General features: G+C 42.4%; 1 protein-coding gene across 1 annotated transcript; it reads right to left on the minus strand.

Annotated features, from left to right (window-relative positions):
* Positions 1-943: 943 nt before the first annotated feature.
* On the minus strand, positions 944-5,417 carry dusp6 (dual specificity phosphatase 6). Its single transcript, XM_061252109.1, has 3 exons — positions 4,428-5,417; positions 3,712-4,146; positions 944-2,630 (listed from the first exon to the last, which is right to left on the minus strand). The coding sequence occupies exons 1-3, from the start codon at positions 4,825-4,827 to the stop codon at positions 2,314-2,316; spliced, it is 1,152 nt and encodes a 383-aa protein (XP_061108093.1). The 5' UTR covers positions 4,828-5,417; the 3' UTR covers positions 944-2,313.
* Between the last annotated feature and the right edge of the window lie 9,504 nt (positions 5,418-14,921).

A 14,921-nucleotide genomic window follows, 5' to 3' on the forward strand; every position in this document is an offset into this window, starting at 1 on the left:
TTTGGGTTTTGGATATTTACTTTGCAGTTATTACTGAAAATCTTCTGAATTAAATGTAAAACAATTCCACTTTTCGGAGGTACTGGCAAACCTACACATGGTGTCCAGTAGAGTTGTTTTTGACACTCTGGGCTCCTTTTGTTCGCAAGGTCTACAGGTCTAAGTATTTACCAGCAGGAAGTGCTCCTGAAAGGGTGTGAAGCACCTGGGAACCAGTTCTTCAGCATGTGAGATGGGGCGGCTTTTGCACATCCTATTCTGTCAAGAGGATGGGCTTGACAGGAAGGAATTCATACACAATAAGCTCTCAGAGAACATTTTGATCTGGACAACATGTTAGGTGATGATGTTGCAATGTCATATGTTTCTGTGGTGACAAGTCACAACATTTCAGTGTTGAATTACATAGGTCAGAATACAAATGTGTTTCAGATTTGCATCATCACGGTAGTAACAGGTGAGAGCTTCATGTTCTGAAAATCTGGGGTATCCAAGGAGGGTTGTATCGGTTTCTAGATTTCATGCAAAAAAAATTGTTTAATTTTTTTATTAGCCCAGTCATTAATTTAATGTAATTAATCGACATCCTAGCTACATTTTTTCATGACAGCTGAAGACTTCCAGTGTCCCAACATGAATCTTATTGTGGTCTAATCGGCAGTAAAACCAGGAATAGCTTATTCCGCCAATTCACTAAGTTTGGCCAGTGTAAAGAGGTGAGAAGAAACACACACACCAGGCCTGCAGGAAGGGAATTGGCCATCTCCGTGACATACACACAGATGGGAATGAGTGATGAGGACCAATTCAAGAAATGAATATGGACAGTCCTAATAACTAAGCAAATTAATAATAAAAATGATTAAATGGAAACTATTTTCTGTTGTAAGGTTGAACCTCCCATAATGTTCATCACAAACAAAATACAACGGATACATCGGAATAGACAAAATAGGAATTTATTAATAATTTAATTCTCTTTACATTCTTTAAAAGAATCCCATGCCTTAAACTCCACTTTATTGGATAGGTAAGATTACAGCTGGCAAACCCGACCCTCAGCCTTCCCACATTCAAACTTCACCTCACACTAGTCCCTGCTCTCCACAAAAATAACATTTTATAGAAAATCCATGAAAGGATTAAGAGGTAATGCCTTCTCAGCCTGACAGTGTTTCCAAAGAAAACACAATTCTCAATTCCTTGCACAAGAACAAACATTAATTAACCCTTTCTAGGTCCCTCGTGAAAATAAACTGACCCAAGGAATCATCCCAGGTCGCATAAAGCTCAAACGGCCCTAGTATTCAGCATAGAATCCTCCCACATCATTACAGTCACATGCACAATCACAACCTGAACACATCCCACAGCACCAAAGTACAGTAGGACCCTTCTGCTTTCTGTGGATTTGTCTGCCTGTACAGGTGGTAGATTAACGGGAGGGGGGGGGTTCTTTCAGATAAATGTCATAGGATATTTTTTTGGACGGTATGTACAGAGCTAAGACATGAAAATCTGATTTTTTTTTTGGGGGGGGAGGGTGGTGGGGTGCATAAGCAAAAGAAAGGGCTATTGATTGAATTCATACATTAAGCAAAAAGTCTAAATATATTAAATATATTACACATATACACATGTAAAATCTGGAAAAAAACGTATATGTTTTGGCTTATTAAATTGTGATAAAGATCAATATTCAGTATGCAGGTTTACATAGAGTAAAACTTAAAAACCATCAGTACCCACTTGCTTGCAAACTTACTAGAGCAAGGCTTTACCCTCAAGTCTTTAATATATACATATACATATGTATAAACATTTCAAACAACTCCACACAAACAACATGGAGTGGCAAATACTGTGCCCTCATAACTTTGGGGATCAGAAACAGGAATGTCTTCACAGAAGACAAAAAATGTACACCCAGGCTGATCATGAGTCTGTAGGTGCATGTGCCAAGTCCATAAAAATATGTCCAGTTAAGCCAACCAGGTCTCTTTGGCATCCCAAGCTATGGGTTCAAATGCTACGGTCTACTGTTTTTGATTGCATCACCTGACATTCTGAAAATCAGACTCATTGAAAATGAGAGAGAGCACGATAGCATCTCAAAGGTAGCGGCTGTGCTCCAGCCTTAGCCAGGTCACACGTACTTCAGAAACTACACCACACAGCTGTCAGCGTCATCCAGCTGTGACGATCCACATCAAGACCTCGACTGTGACAGTCCCGTAAAGACCTCTTAACAGGAGACAAAATATGATTTCAAAAGTGGTCACCCTCCGTGTCGGAGCAGATGTCGATGGAAGCTCACGTGGACTGCAACGGATCCAGCTGAAAGACGTTGTGGTTGGTGGGAGTGGTAAAGTAGAGGGGTTGGGTGGAGGTGGGGGGGATGCGGTTGTCACAGGGACTGTTCAGGCCCAGAGTCCGTTCAAAGTCCAGAAGCTGGCCCATGAAGTTAAAGTTTGGGGAGATGTTTGACTTCTTCATCTTGACAATGTCATAGGCGTCATTCATGGAGAGGTTGAGCTTCTGCATGAGGTAGGCCACAGTGACAGTAACAGACCGACTAATGCCAGCCAGACAGTGGACCAGGACTCCACACTTCTGACCACGGGCCTCATCTGGAGAAACAGAAAAACCAAATGAATGATTAATACAGCCTGTATGAGATACTCCATAGACAGTAGTTTGCAGCAAATTATCACACCAAAATTGGCACAAATTTTCCAAATTAAAATATCAACCCAGAAGAGCAAAAAGCCCAATATGCAAACTCTGTGCTTTCATCACCTTTACAAAAATAAAAGTTTATCTTTGATGTGGTTTAATACTAGACAAGCTTTCAAAGTGTGTGTTGGAAGATTTTAATACTGTAGCCTGCCAAATCTGCCAATACGCAAAAAGGTTTGAATCCACACATTCTGTTGTGCATGAACACAAATAAAGAAAAATTCTTCAATATGACCTCGAGTATCTGAGATGAAAATTGACTATTGAGGTCTATTAAATGATTCTTCCAACTGTTTTGTGGCTGACAATGGTGCCATTCAGGCACTTAAAAGAAAGAGGAAGTCATGTGGGCAGCCCATTAAGGCTAACAGGATGTCAACATTCCCTGAAAATGGCCCTCTTTGTTTGAGGAAACATCACAGTGCCCTAGATTACTTTCTATGCTGCTTGCAGACTAAATTCCTTCCTGTTGGATTCAAATTACTGTCGCACTCCTATCCTCCCCTCCCCCCTTTGTGCAAATTCATTATGAGCCGTTGTAGCACCGCGACACATTAACACCACAACAAAATGTGAGATGCCACCAGCACAGTCCAAGCCATTCTCCTGGATTTATTCTACATTAATGATGACCCCACCCCTCAACAAATGTGTTTAAATGGCTGCAGTGCAGCGGTACTATAGGACACTTTAATTCCTTTGAATTGCAGGACAAATACTTAAGCCTTAAGGCCTTATCTTATTCATTAACTTTAGTGACCATATGACTACAGTTAGGAATTATGACAGTGAAATAAATTGTGAGTGGGCATTTGTTTGTCTGTTCCTTTTTTCAAATTCACAACAATTAAATTAAGTATTTATTTGGTTAGTTTTATCTGTTCAACGGTTTCCGTTTGCTGATATACAGGCCTCCCATGATGCGACAAGTCAGGTCTATACAGTATTTTAAAGCGGTCTTAGTATGCTTACCAATAAAGCCGATGGCTTCGGGGAAGAACTGAGAAAGATTCTGGCTCCAGTGGTCGGAGATGGGGATCTGCTTGTACTTAAACTCTCCAGCATTCTCAAATAGATTGGGCAGGTTTGGTGTGACGTTCAGAATGTACTTGATGCCGTATTCTTCCAAAATGTCCAGATTTGTGGAGTCTTTTGCGCATCCCAGGTATAAATGCGGCAGGATCTCCACTGGGAAGGAAGGCTGAGGATTTGATAGTGGACTTCCGTCCGAGTCGGTTGCGCTGTTGGGGTCACGATCGATGTCAGATTCAATGTCTGAAGAGTCGGAACTTATCCGTAGTCCCCCTAACCCCAAAACTTGCGCCGTGGGGGAACTGTTGCTGGAAGTGCTGTCCAAATTCGTCTCACACAGGGCAGGGAACTCTGTTTGAAATTTGCTGAAGCCCCCTGCAGGAAATAACATTATTCGTCACTCCAGTAAGCTACAGCTTCAATTCCAAGCAGTACATGTGAATATATGGAAATACAATTTAAGGAATAGGCCTAATTAAAGTTTACACTAGAATGATAGCTATCCAATAACATTCGACAGGCTGTAGACTAACGCATGCAAAACAAAGCAGATGAAGGGTGATAATTAGGCTAATTTCACCGAGAAAATGTCATGTACATAACCATCGTTAACTGAACAATTTGCTTAGGTGTAAAATCACTACTAGCTCACATACCTTCCAGATAAAAAGCCTTGTAGCCTTCGTCTTTCATCCGCCTCAGCAGCAATCCCAGCACCGAGCCCCCGTCAACATTTTCGTTCCATTCCCGACTGTACTCGTCGTAAAGCACGATGGTATCCGTCTTGCACCTTCTGGCAAATTTCTCCCGGTCCTCGCCGTTGGCGAGAAGAGACTTGATGGGCAGGTTGCCCTTCTTCAGTCGCCGAAGCATGAGGCTTGGAATGGCAACGTTTATCGCAGTCTCAACGTGCGAGGATTCGTACAGCTCGTGAGCTCGGCAGTCCATCACTAGCAGGCTGTTGCTGCGCGCCAGAACCTGTTCTTTCAGCCAGTCCACTGTCTTGCTGATCGCCATTATGGAATCGAAATGAACGGGTTTGAACTTATCTAGCATTAGGGAGAAAACCCTGAAACAAGGCTTAAAATGAACTGTCAGATGTAACCTATTTAGCAAGTGCAGAACAATATGGAGATTGTACGCCGCGATGATAAAGGCATTTAAGTAATCACAGCGTAACCATTCATAAAAATATATCTGATAAAATGAATTCGTCTAATTCTAAACGCTGAAGTTGCATTAACTGCACTCTTGCTTGCCCGGTTGACGCAATTTAAATAGATAAAACACGAAACCCAACGTGTATATTCGTTAGCAAATTATCTAAGGCTACACAGCACTCATTCAAGCGACTGTATGGAATGCCTGTGCGTTTATCAATGACTCACTGAAGGTAACGTCGAATTGACGCTGTGCTCCTGTTATATAATAGCAGTCCGTAGCCTATATGTAGGCTAAAATATACGTTTTTAAATCCGTAGCTCAGTTTTTACGTTTCTGTTCTGTTCCAAATACAGATCAAAAATATCTTCATAAATTGCGAAACATTCCAATGGTTCGTGGAGAACAGCCTATGTCCTGTCGAGAATAGATAATGCTTCGTTCTCTCTCATGAACTCTCGGCCGCGGCAAGCTCTTGAATGGATACTAACATGGAGCGTTTCAATGGATACATCACGCTGGATAGCCAATGAGAGCGCTCCAACAGCTCGTTGCTGTGGAAACGGGACCGGATGGAACGGCCTGTGTTGATGAATTGTTAATAAGTTTGTCATTCACAAAAAACGGACAAGAATTTCCGCTCCGGATCAAATGAGTGCAAAGAAACAGTAACAGCGGTTCCACTGCAGCGGGAGGAAGTAATGTGGTATTTTTACTGAGATATCCTACCCTGTTCTCATGTTTCCACTGGGTTAGCTAAATGCGAAGTGGCATTACAGGTTTGGGCACGCAGTTGTCTCCGTAGCCTAGCTGCTAGGCTGTGTAATTCACGTGTGCATGCTATTCGGTTAATGTCGAACCAAACGAAGATTCTGAATGAAATACTGCATCTATTCGGTCATCTATATACTCATACTTGCCCTCCACATTCTGTATGGTTTCGTTCTCTGGCAAATACTACCCAAAGTCTTCTCCTATTGCAGTTGGGATAAACAGGTCTATTTCAGCTTATTCGCTTAATTAGATTTGGCCGTAGGTATAATACATTGGATACAATTGGTCCGTTTTTTTTTATTCTGGACATTTGCAAATGGATAGTATTTTCCAGTTTGATGTCAATATAGATACACATTGTATCGTTTTCTTTGGTTCTGCAAAATGTGATATCCTACACATATCGGGGGAACTATGTTTGTATATAGACATAATTCATTCTACAGGCCTATTTTAGAATTGACAATGAAACGTATTCGAAAACAATTTACTAGCGATTGTCAGGGTTTCAAGAACGACTATCTTTCCTTTACAATTATTCCAATTATTTGTGCTGAAATTGGAACAGTTTTCAGACTTACTAGTGTTTGGGGAGTTTATAACAGAGATTTCTATTGCGTAAATCAACGTTTACTTCTAACAAAGAGTGAAATTGAAGTTGTTTTCTTCTCCCGAGTCGCAGCGCGTGGGCTGTCGGCAATAGCAACCAGCATGATGGTTGGGCTATTTCTATCCTTCTTCAGGCACGACTCGCTTGCGGCCTAACTGGAGGGCTACAGTCTGCGGGGGTGGCACTTTATTACTAAGGTTTGTGAAACCCGAAAAACTGTATTTTAATCCTAGTTTACAGTGACACAGACTGTACAGACTATTCCAGCATAATGCAATATACAAAACGGGGCCAGACAAGATGCAATCCTCAATTAGCGAAGAACGGTAATATATATTGTAATAGAATTAACAAGTGTCTAAGTGCATAGATATTTAAAATGGAAGTTTTTAATTTGACAAAAATTCTCGTCATCTATCAGTCACACATGAAAAATATAGAGACATCTTTCTCAGCAACCCATGACCTCCTAGAGTGGGGAAGTTCTTGTTTTGGATGACACAGTATGTCCTGAGAAAAAACAGCCTTACCCTCATCCTATGGTTTTAAGGAGTAGAAACTATGACTGTTCCTTTCATGAGACCAACAGCAGCCCAACGTGTGATTAGGAAGTGATATGTATCAAATGTATGTATGTATGTATGTATGTATGTATGTATGTATGTATGTATGTGACTGTTTTGAGTTGATTGTGGTTGCTGGGGTCAATTTGTCCCCAAACATAATCAGTGTTATTACATTTCTAAATAATAGGGGGCTAGTAATCAATGCTGAAGTCTGTATTTAATGCATTATGTACACTGCAATTGTTATAGGATTGTTATGAGTGGATATTCATGGACATTTGTTAAATCAATACTTATTCAGTGCACATTGGTCCCGAACATGAAACTGCATCTGCTGTCCCACTGTTTCTGCTTCTTCTGTCTCTTCACACTCTAATCAGGAGCAGTACCAAATGGTCCGGAGGTCATCCTTATTTGCTACTCAATTTGTCACGCGTGGCGCAAATGGGACCTTTTCCCTCACCACAGCTCACGTGCACCTTTGATAAACTCCTGGAAGAAGGTGACTTGCGGATATTAGACATACACGCGGCGCTAATCAGGGCTTATCTGGGTCAGCTGTGCCGTGATGTCGCTGGGGTAATTACGTGGCTCCGTTCAGGGCGTTCACCGCTTCCTGTCTCTTTACCGTGACTCACAAAAGGGTGTAGATGTGAAAAGCACTCCGCTGTTTACTGTTTACACAACGCAAACGGTTGCAGTACAAGGACCTGAATGGTGGTTGTCTTGTTCCTCGTTTTCCTTTATCAGACATGACTGAAGACAGGTTAAGCCATATGAGGTATTCTGTTTTGTAACCCAACGCTGGGAGTTTGACTGGGACTTTCCTGTTAGGGTGTGTGAGGATTGTGTTCACAGGCTAGTGTCTGCGGTGAGATGGGTGTTCATTTGGTCTGATAAACACTTTGACGGACTCAATCATGAATGGTTATACACTTTGTGGGTTTTAAATTGCAAAGTTGACACACACAAGGATGTATTCTGCAGGGCTTATTCCAGTAATGTCCTCTCATTGTTATGTACCGTTGACAGTGGCTATGGATGTGGTGCCACTATGACTGCTGTTACATGCTAAAGTTGATTAATAAAGTTAATTCTGCAGTTAATGAATCAAGGTTTTGTGACATTAGATAATAATATGACATGTAAAACAAATATTTAAAGGCTTATTTGTAAAAAAAAACAGAAATCTAACCATAAAAGAGCCATTATTTTCCTTCAGACTGAAATGAGTAAGCAAGGGTGCTCCAGCTACACTGAGTAGATCCAGGTCTATTATGTATTCTTCATTTTATGTTAGCATTTACATGCGCATAAGTAGAAAAAGTAAGAGGCGTCACTGCCAATGAGACTGTGCTGCCAGACAGAGAAACTTGTGCCTGTTTATAGTAGATGTGTTAAACTGCTGTCAGCGAGTTCTTTCTTCTCCATTTACATGCGTAGCCCTTGGGCTTCGCAGGTGAAGGTGTGTGCAGTTTCAGCACACTTAACATGAGAAACGTCACCTGTGTGACCGGAGTTCTTTGGCTCTGCAGGTCATTGCCCACCCCCCGATTGGAAATGCATTACTGCCTGGCATGGCTTGCGGCAGTGTGCCTGTGTGACCCGCCCTTGCGTGGGCCCCGCACTATTTCTTTTGAGTTTCAAATGCTTTCTCTCTCACCCTTTTCAAAGCTGCTAATCAAATTAGCTCCCTCTCTGCTTGGAGGCATTTACAGCCTGTATCTAAATGAAGACTTTTGTCTCTGCCACAAAGCCCCCCCTTCCCCCCGCCGACTCCCCTCCCACCGAGATAGGTGACCCCTGCCGTTTGCATTCCTGCTCAGGAAGAGGGATTGTGCCATCTCCCACAGGTCTCACCTATGTATCTCCTTCCTGTAACAGCATGAAACAATGATTCTTAAGCTCTCACTGTAATAGCCTTTGTATACATTTCTGAACAAGTTTTAGTGTTATTATTTTGAATTATTATCATCATATTATTTTGATAAATTGTATTCACTTATCAAACAGAGCCTGGTGAGAGGGCCGTGTCTCAATACGTGCTGTGGATCTGTAAACTACATTCAGACTTTAGCTACAAAATCCTGGCGGGGGTGGGGGTGTGCAGGTTTCAGGGGGGATGTTTGGGGTATAGGGAGGCAGGGTGTATGGGCTGCTGATTAGTACTGTATTTGTTTGATTCTCAGTCAGGGTGAGTGGAGTATAGATAGAACAGGATGTTAAAACCCTTTACGACAGAGGTCCCAAGACCCATGAGATAAGACTTTTTTCTTCTTATGGGGCCGATGATTAAATTTCAGGAACAACACAACACCCGTTGACTCCTCCTAGAATGCTTTTAACTGCAAGACAGAGAATGGCTTAACAGAGATTTAAAAAAAATTTAACTAATGACTAACAGAGGACTGCAGGTTTGTTAAGACTGCCGCAGATTTAGGAAGTCAAGTCAACACTCAACCACAGATGGAAAAAAACAAACAATGCATGTCAACACATTTAAGATAAGACTCAGCACAAAGAAACCCCACCCCATTGACTCCCACAGCACCATATTGACCAATAACAAAAAAAAAATCCTTGCTCTTGTCATTACAACACACAAGGAATCATTTTGAGCAAAACATGAAACAAGAACAACATTTGCATAATGATTTTGCATTAATCCAAATGTGCGAGCAAACTCCGTACCCAGTTTCCCTACACAAGGGAAGGAGCGCTTTCCTCATTAGACTGATAGAGTTTCAGTTATCTATCCAAATCTATTCAAATGAAACTGTGGGAAATTGTTCACCTTCATAGCTGAACAAGCAGTCCTAGCGGCTCATGGGACAGGGCTCACTTCCTGTGTCGGGAACCTGTTATTTCCATTCTCTGACAGCACGCCTTCCTGTGCTGTTGGGTGGAGTCGCCCTCACAAGCTCTGGGCTTGCTGAGCAGTCCCGGGTCTGTGAGCCAGTAAGACAATCGCTGCTCTGCTTTTATCAGTTGACCAAATCAGCTTGTCTCTGCAGGCCATCCGTCGCCTTTGTCGGGGTGGGCCTTTGTCTGAAGCTGTGTTCCTTTGGGGGTCAGAGTTCAGCCGTGTTGTGTCTTTCTTCCTGCCGCTCCAGTCATAGGAGCTTCCTGCTTCAGCTTCCCTCCCTGCCACAGACTTTACCTGTATCTATTCTCTCGAAAATCTATTCACTTAATTCTCTCTCACACTCCCACGCGCACAGACACACTCACAAACACACACACATCCAGGTGGGAGTTGCTATTTAAGTTTCATTATGACTCATAGGCACCAATGCTGTTTATACTTTCAATTCCAATTTTTCACTTGTCAGGAAACATTTCATTTCATCCTTCTGTCTGTCTCTGTTTTCATTTCATACCACTGCACTTGTGGGGTTGTTTTGTTCCGGGTCACCCTGTCCATGTAATTAAGGTCTTACAAATATTCAGAGATGTGTAATCACTGGATTTGAGAAGCTACGTGAGTCACAGATAACTGATGTTGTGCAGAACTGCAGTATTCACAGTCATTTAATCATGGCACTTTCCAGCCAATAAAAAGCAGTCCTACTTTCGTAAAAGTCTCTTGACAACTTGTACATTTATCTCAAGGGGAGAAGATCAGTCAGTTTTTGACCGTTTCATAACTTCCTGATAAAAATCTGATAAAATCACTGAACCAAGGGTGCATGAGAGTGGTCCTGAATTCCTGGGACTTGTTTGTGTCATTGCATTAACACTTGTGGTATTTTGTTTACATGTCTGTTTGGAAAAGGCTTCATTGCTCTATTGTCATATTGTTTGTGCAGTGAATGGAAATTTCTTGTCTCTCAGACGTCTGGGGCATTTATTGGCTCTGAAGCACTGAAGGAGGGCTTTGATTGGCCCTGTGGCCCACACTGAGACACATTCCAGCGCTTAATAACAGGAAAAGGATGGCGATGTGCGTCCGGCAAATATCTTCAATAAACAAGTGAGCAGACTGGCCCCTTGACCAGCGGAGGATGCAAGTGGAGTATGGAATAACCATGCTAGACTTGTTTTGGAACAGTAGTAATAGGCAGGGGTCAACATGCATTATATACGACATTTTAAGGTCAAACGGAGAGAGACCTGTAGTCCAGTAAGTGGAGAATAATTGGAAAGTAAATTCTGGTGGTGCACGGCTAAAGCATTGGACCTTGATGCAGGAATCGGTTCGATGCACTCGACAAAAGTTGAGTTTGGCCAGCACACGTGGGAGCGGCATAATTGGCTCGCCGCTCCAAGGGTGGGGGGGGGGGGGGGACTCGGCTGGGTCTGTAGGATCGCTGCATACAATAGAGCCCTGATTGTACCCGCCTTGGAGTCACGGTCGCTGGGCTTGGAAACCATGCGGTTTGTTGAAGGCGTTTCGTTCTCCAGATCGCTAGATCTCCTGGGCCAACTCAGCTAACATGTGGAATTAGAATAGGTAGGGTATTTGGCTACCAAATTCAGAAAAAATAGGACAAAAAATAGGACAAATCTGAAAGAAAAAAAAATAAACATGCTAAAATGACAAGCTAATGTTAAGAAAAAGAAGAAGAGCAACAACAACAATAAGACTATTATGTTACCCTTTTAAATACATAAAATAAATGACATTTTGATATTGACACCTACTTTTCATGAAAAAATAATTGCAGTCAAAAATGTTCCCAACTAAGGAGATTTTTGCTTAAACCACATTCCCAACTAAGCTAATGTGTTCCATCTCTGATCATATTTGGAAGTGAATCCATGAGCAATCCTTGGCACAAGCAGGACAGCATGGCCTTTCCAAGACCCCATACTGTGCATGCTCTGTTTTCCCTACAGAGCTCTGAATGATCCTGAAATATGGAAAGAATTTGTAAACACCACCCCCGGCCCCAGGGCCTGCTGGGTAGCGGCCCCAGCCCGTAATCACGGGGAGGCTAGATGACGGTTATTATGAGTTTGTTGTGCGACTGTGGCGGGAGCACTGTAATTACAATGCTGCAGGGTTTTCTGCTGTCCGGCAAAGCGGCTGTGGGGTGCCACATCCTGCCTCCCCTCTGAGTAATTGCACCAGGCAGCCGGAAGGTTCCCACCCGTGCCTGGTGGCAGGGGGGCCGAGCCCCCACCGGCCCCTCCGGTGAAACGTGAGCTGTTGGCACGGTGCGGCTGACCACGATGCCCGCCAATCAATCCGTGTCATCGCCAAGATCAGACCACATTAACATCTCTGGGCAAGTTTTGGTTTCCTGTGGAAAGAATACAGTGTCTGTACTTGTCAACAGCTGTTACAGACCTCATGATTTAGCTGAGAGCTGATGGGGAAATGGAGAGATGAGGCACACACCCAGCTGGACAGAGCTGGGACCTGGCAGCACGTCTATAATGACCTGTTAACCTTAATGTTTGTGGAATTGTGAAAGCAGAATTTGACATTGTAAACTATGGATTTCAGTACCTTTAAACAGTCCCACCCCTGAAATGAAGTGCAGTGCCAAAAGGGTTTTTTTACGGTATGTTATGCTAAGGACTGCCAAGGTACTGAAATAATAACAGTCAACATTAAAACATTAGTGGGGCGTAATTTGGGATTTGTGGGATGTTTAATTAGTGATTGAGGCCAGAAATGAGCAAATGGAGTGCAAGTCAGATAGAGCTCTACTTGATGTGCTCCTCTACTGTTCTGTTGTCTCCACGTGAAAACTGTAAACATGTATTTCTGACTATGATTTCAACGATGCATTTTACAAGAATTAATTTTTTGCATTACTTTCTCAAAAAGGAGTGCAAGCTCAGGGATGGAAAGCTTTGGCACTCACTGGGTCTTATGACTTTGTGGAGGATAACGTGCTCACTGTGTCTGGCCTTGTGCGGGGGTGTTATAACAGCACAAGCACACAGCTGTGTGCAAGAGTACGCCAGTTTGCGAGCGCTATTTGTGATTTGATAACAGCAACAAGGAAATCCTTTATAACCTGGAACAGGGTGATCGGGGGGATTAATTGCATAATAAGATTAAGTTTTTTTCGAAATCATATGCTATCTACAGACCTTTCTCAGAGCAACTCCGTGGAGCAGACTGAGGTGTAAGTCTCATAGTACAGTTTTACCTTTACTCATGCTCAGACTACACATCCACACATTGCACAAGGCACCTGTTCTGGACAAATTCTCATTGGTCCATGTTTTTTTTACTGACCAAAGCCCTGGGTATCTACTTCTGTAGAAGTACTGTATTAAGCTCTACACTCATTTCATTAAAATGAGAACAAATATGTTATAAGCTTCTGTTACAGTAAACTTAATTAATATGCAGTGAAGACAATGGTGTTCCAAATTGTGGCAATTACTGATCTAGTCTCTCTCCTGGAGAGGTATCTAGAGGGGGGTGAGGGGAAGGGGTGGGTGGGTTGTGGGAAGGGCCAATGGAGCCATCTGATTAGCTGTCAGTTTTAGCTATGATGATGAAGTGCTGTCGATGAGGCGGTGAGAAGTCTGTGAAGCCCCTGCACTTAATGAGAGGAGCTTGGAGTCGTGACAACTAATCAGAGCGCGCTCACGCTCTCTCTCTGTGTCTCTTTCTTCTCTCTCTCTCTCTGTCTCTTTCTTCTCTCTCTCTCTCTCTCTCTCTCTCTCTAGCTCTGTCTCTCTTCTCTCTCCCTCGCTGTCTCTCTCATTAAAGTCTGGAGTTTGTCCCACATACTCAAGTATACTCTACATACAGTATGGCATTTCTGGACAAACATCACCAATGTGTGTCTTCAGACTGAGATGATTAGGCATATTGAGGTAAGTAAAAATGGCAGGATGTTATTACAAGCATGTGTAATTTTAAGTCTCATATAATCACAATTATGCAACGAGCAGCATGTGTATGCTTTCTCTTTTGGACAGAAAATGGGACACTCAACAGAGATCCCAGTGGTAACAGCTTTTCATATTCAGCTCTGTGATGCTTGGGACCAGGTGTTGTGGGATGCTTTCGCCCCATTGTCACCCCATCGACACACAGCTGACGCCCTTATCTCGGCCCCAGTAAGGAGCATTAGCCAAATCTCCTCCAAAGCCTTAGAAAGGAGGATGAATAACAAAACACCAAGACCATGATGTGCAGCCCTTTAAATCCCATTCAGTAGGCTTTGGGCAATAATAATAATATAATGTAGGTGGGTGATAATTGCTCAACTTGGTCAGTTTGTTAACAGAAAAACCCAAATGTTACACATCAACAACAAATTGCCACATCCCCATGTCAGATTGACCATATGTTCTTACGACAGTCAACTCCTTCATCCAATCAAAACAGCCCATCTGCCAAGAGGTCTTGTGCGCAAATGCATCTTAAAAAGCTGTTAGCTCTAATGCCACTTAAGACAAAGCACTTTACACTTTACAGAAAACAATTTCTGAAACTCACTCTCAGATCACATGTAAGCAGTAACTTTTGCCTATTTCAAAAAGAACCCTTTGCCTTACCAAGATATTTTTAAAGTTTCTTTCAAAGAAAAAATGTAATTGTTGATATTACATAAACCTTCCACCTCCGACAGGAAAATAATTTATTTTCAAGAAAGGATGTAGTTATCTCTGTCAGTCTAAGCTAATCTGAATAATAGCATTTCTAGTTCCTTATTTTCCTTAGATAAAATGTTTCTGGCAAACATGCACTGATGGCTATTTCTAATAGGGAGTGAATAATGTTTCCTTTAATCGCTTGATCCAGGATATGAGCTTACAAAAGAGATGTTTTCTGGAAGGATTTGGCTGTATACAAACACTCTGCACTTCCTGGCGCCTGACTATGGCATCACTAAGTCACAGCAAAAATGTTTTAAAAATGTTTGAGCTGACCTCGGGGACAGGAAGGTAACAGAAAGTGCACAGACTGTAGTTATATGAACCGATTCACATCACATCTTTACTCACATCTCTCTCTCTCTCTCTCTCTCTCTCTCTCTCTCTCTCTCTCTCTCTCTCTCTCTCTCGCATAAAGAATGGCTGACAGATGGACACAGGAAATCTGGGTATAAGAGGGAGGCTTA

This window comes from Conger conger, chromosome 8 (assembly GCF_963514075.1).
Source record: "Conger conger chromosome 8, fConCon1.1, whole genome shotgun sequence".
NCBI lineage: Eukaryota > Metazoa > Chordata > Actinopteri > Anguilliformes > Congridae > Conger > Conger conger.

Coding starts and splice junctions, on each gene's coding strand:
- dusp6 (XM_061252109.1), bottom strand. CDS start 4,827: ATGCTAGATAAGTTCAAACCCGTTCATTTCGATTCCATAATGGCGATC. Junction 4,147..4,427: donor CAAGGCTTTTTATCTGGAAG/GTATGTGAGCTA, acceptor TATTTCCTGCAG/GGGGCTTCAGCAAATTTCAA. Junction 2,631..3,711: donor CGAAGCCATCGGCTTTATTG/GTAAGCATACTA, acceptor CTGTTTCTCCAG/ATGAGGCCCGTGGTCAGAAG.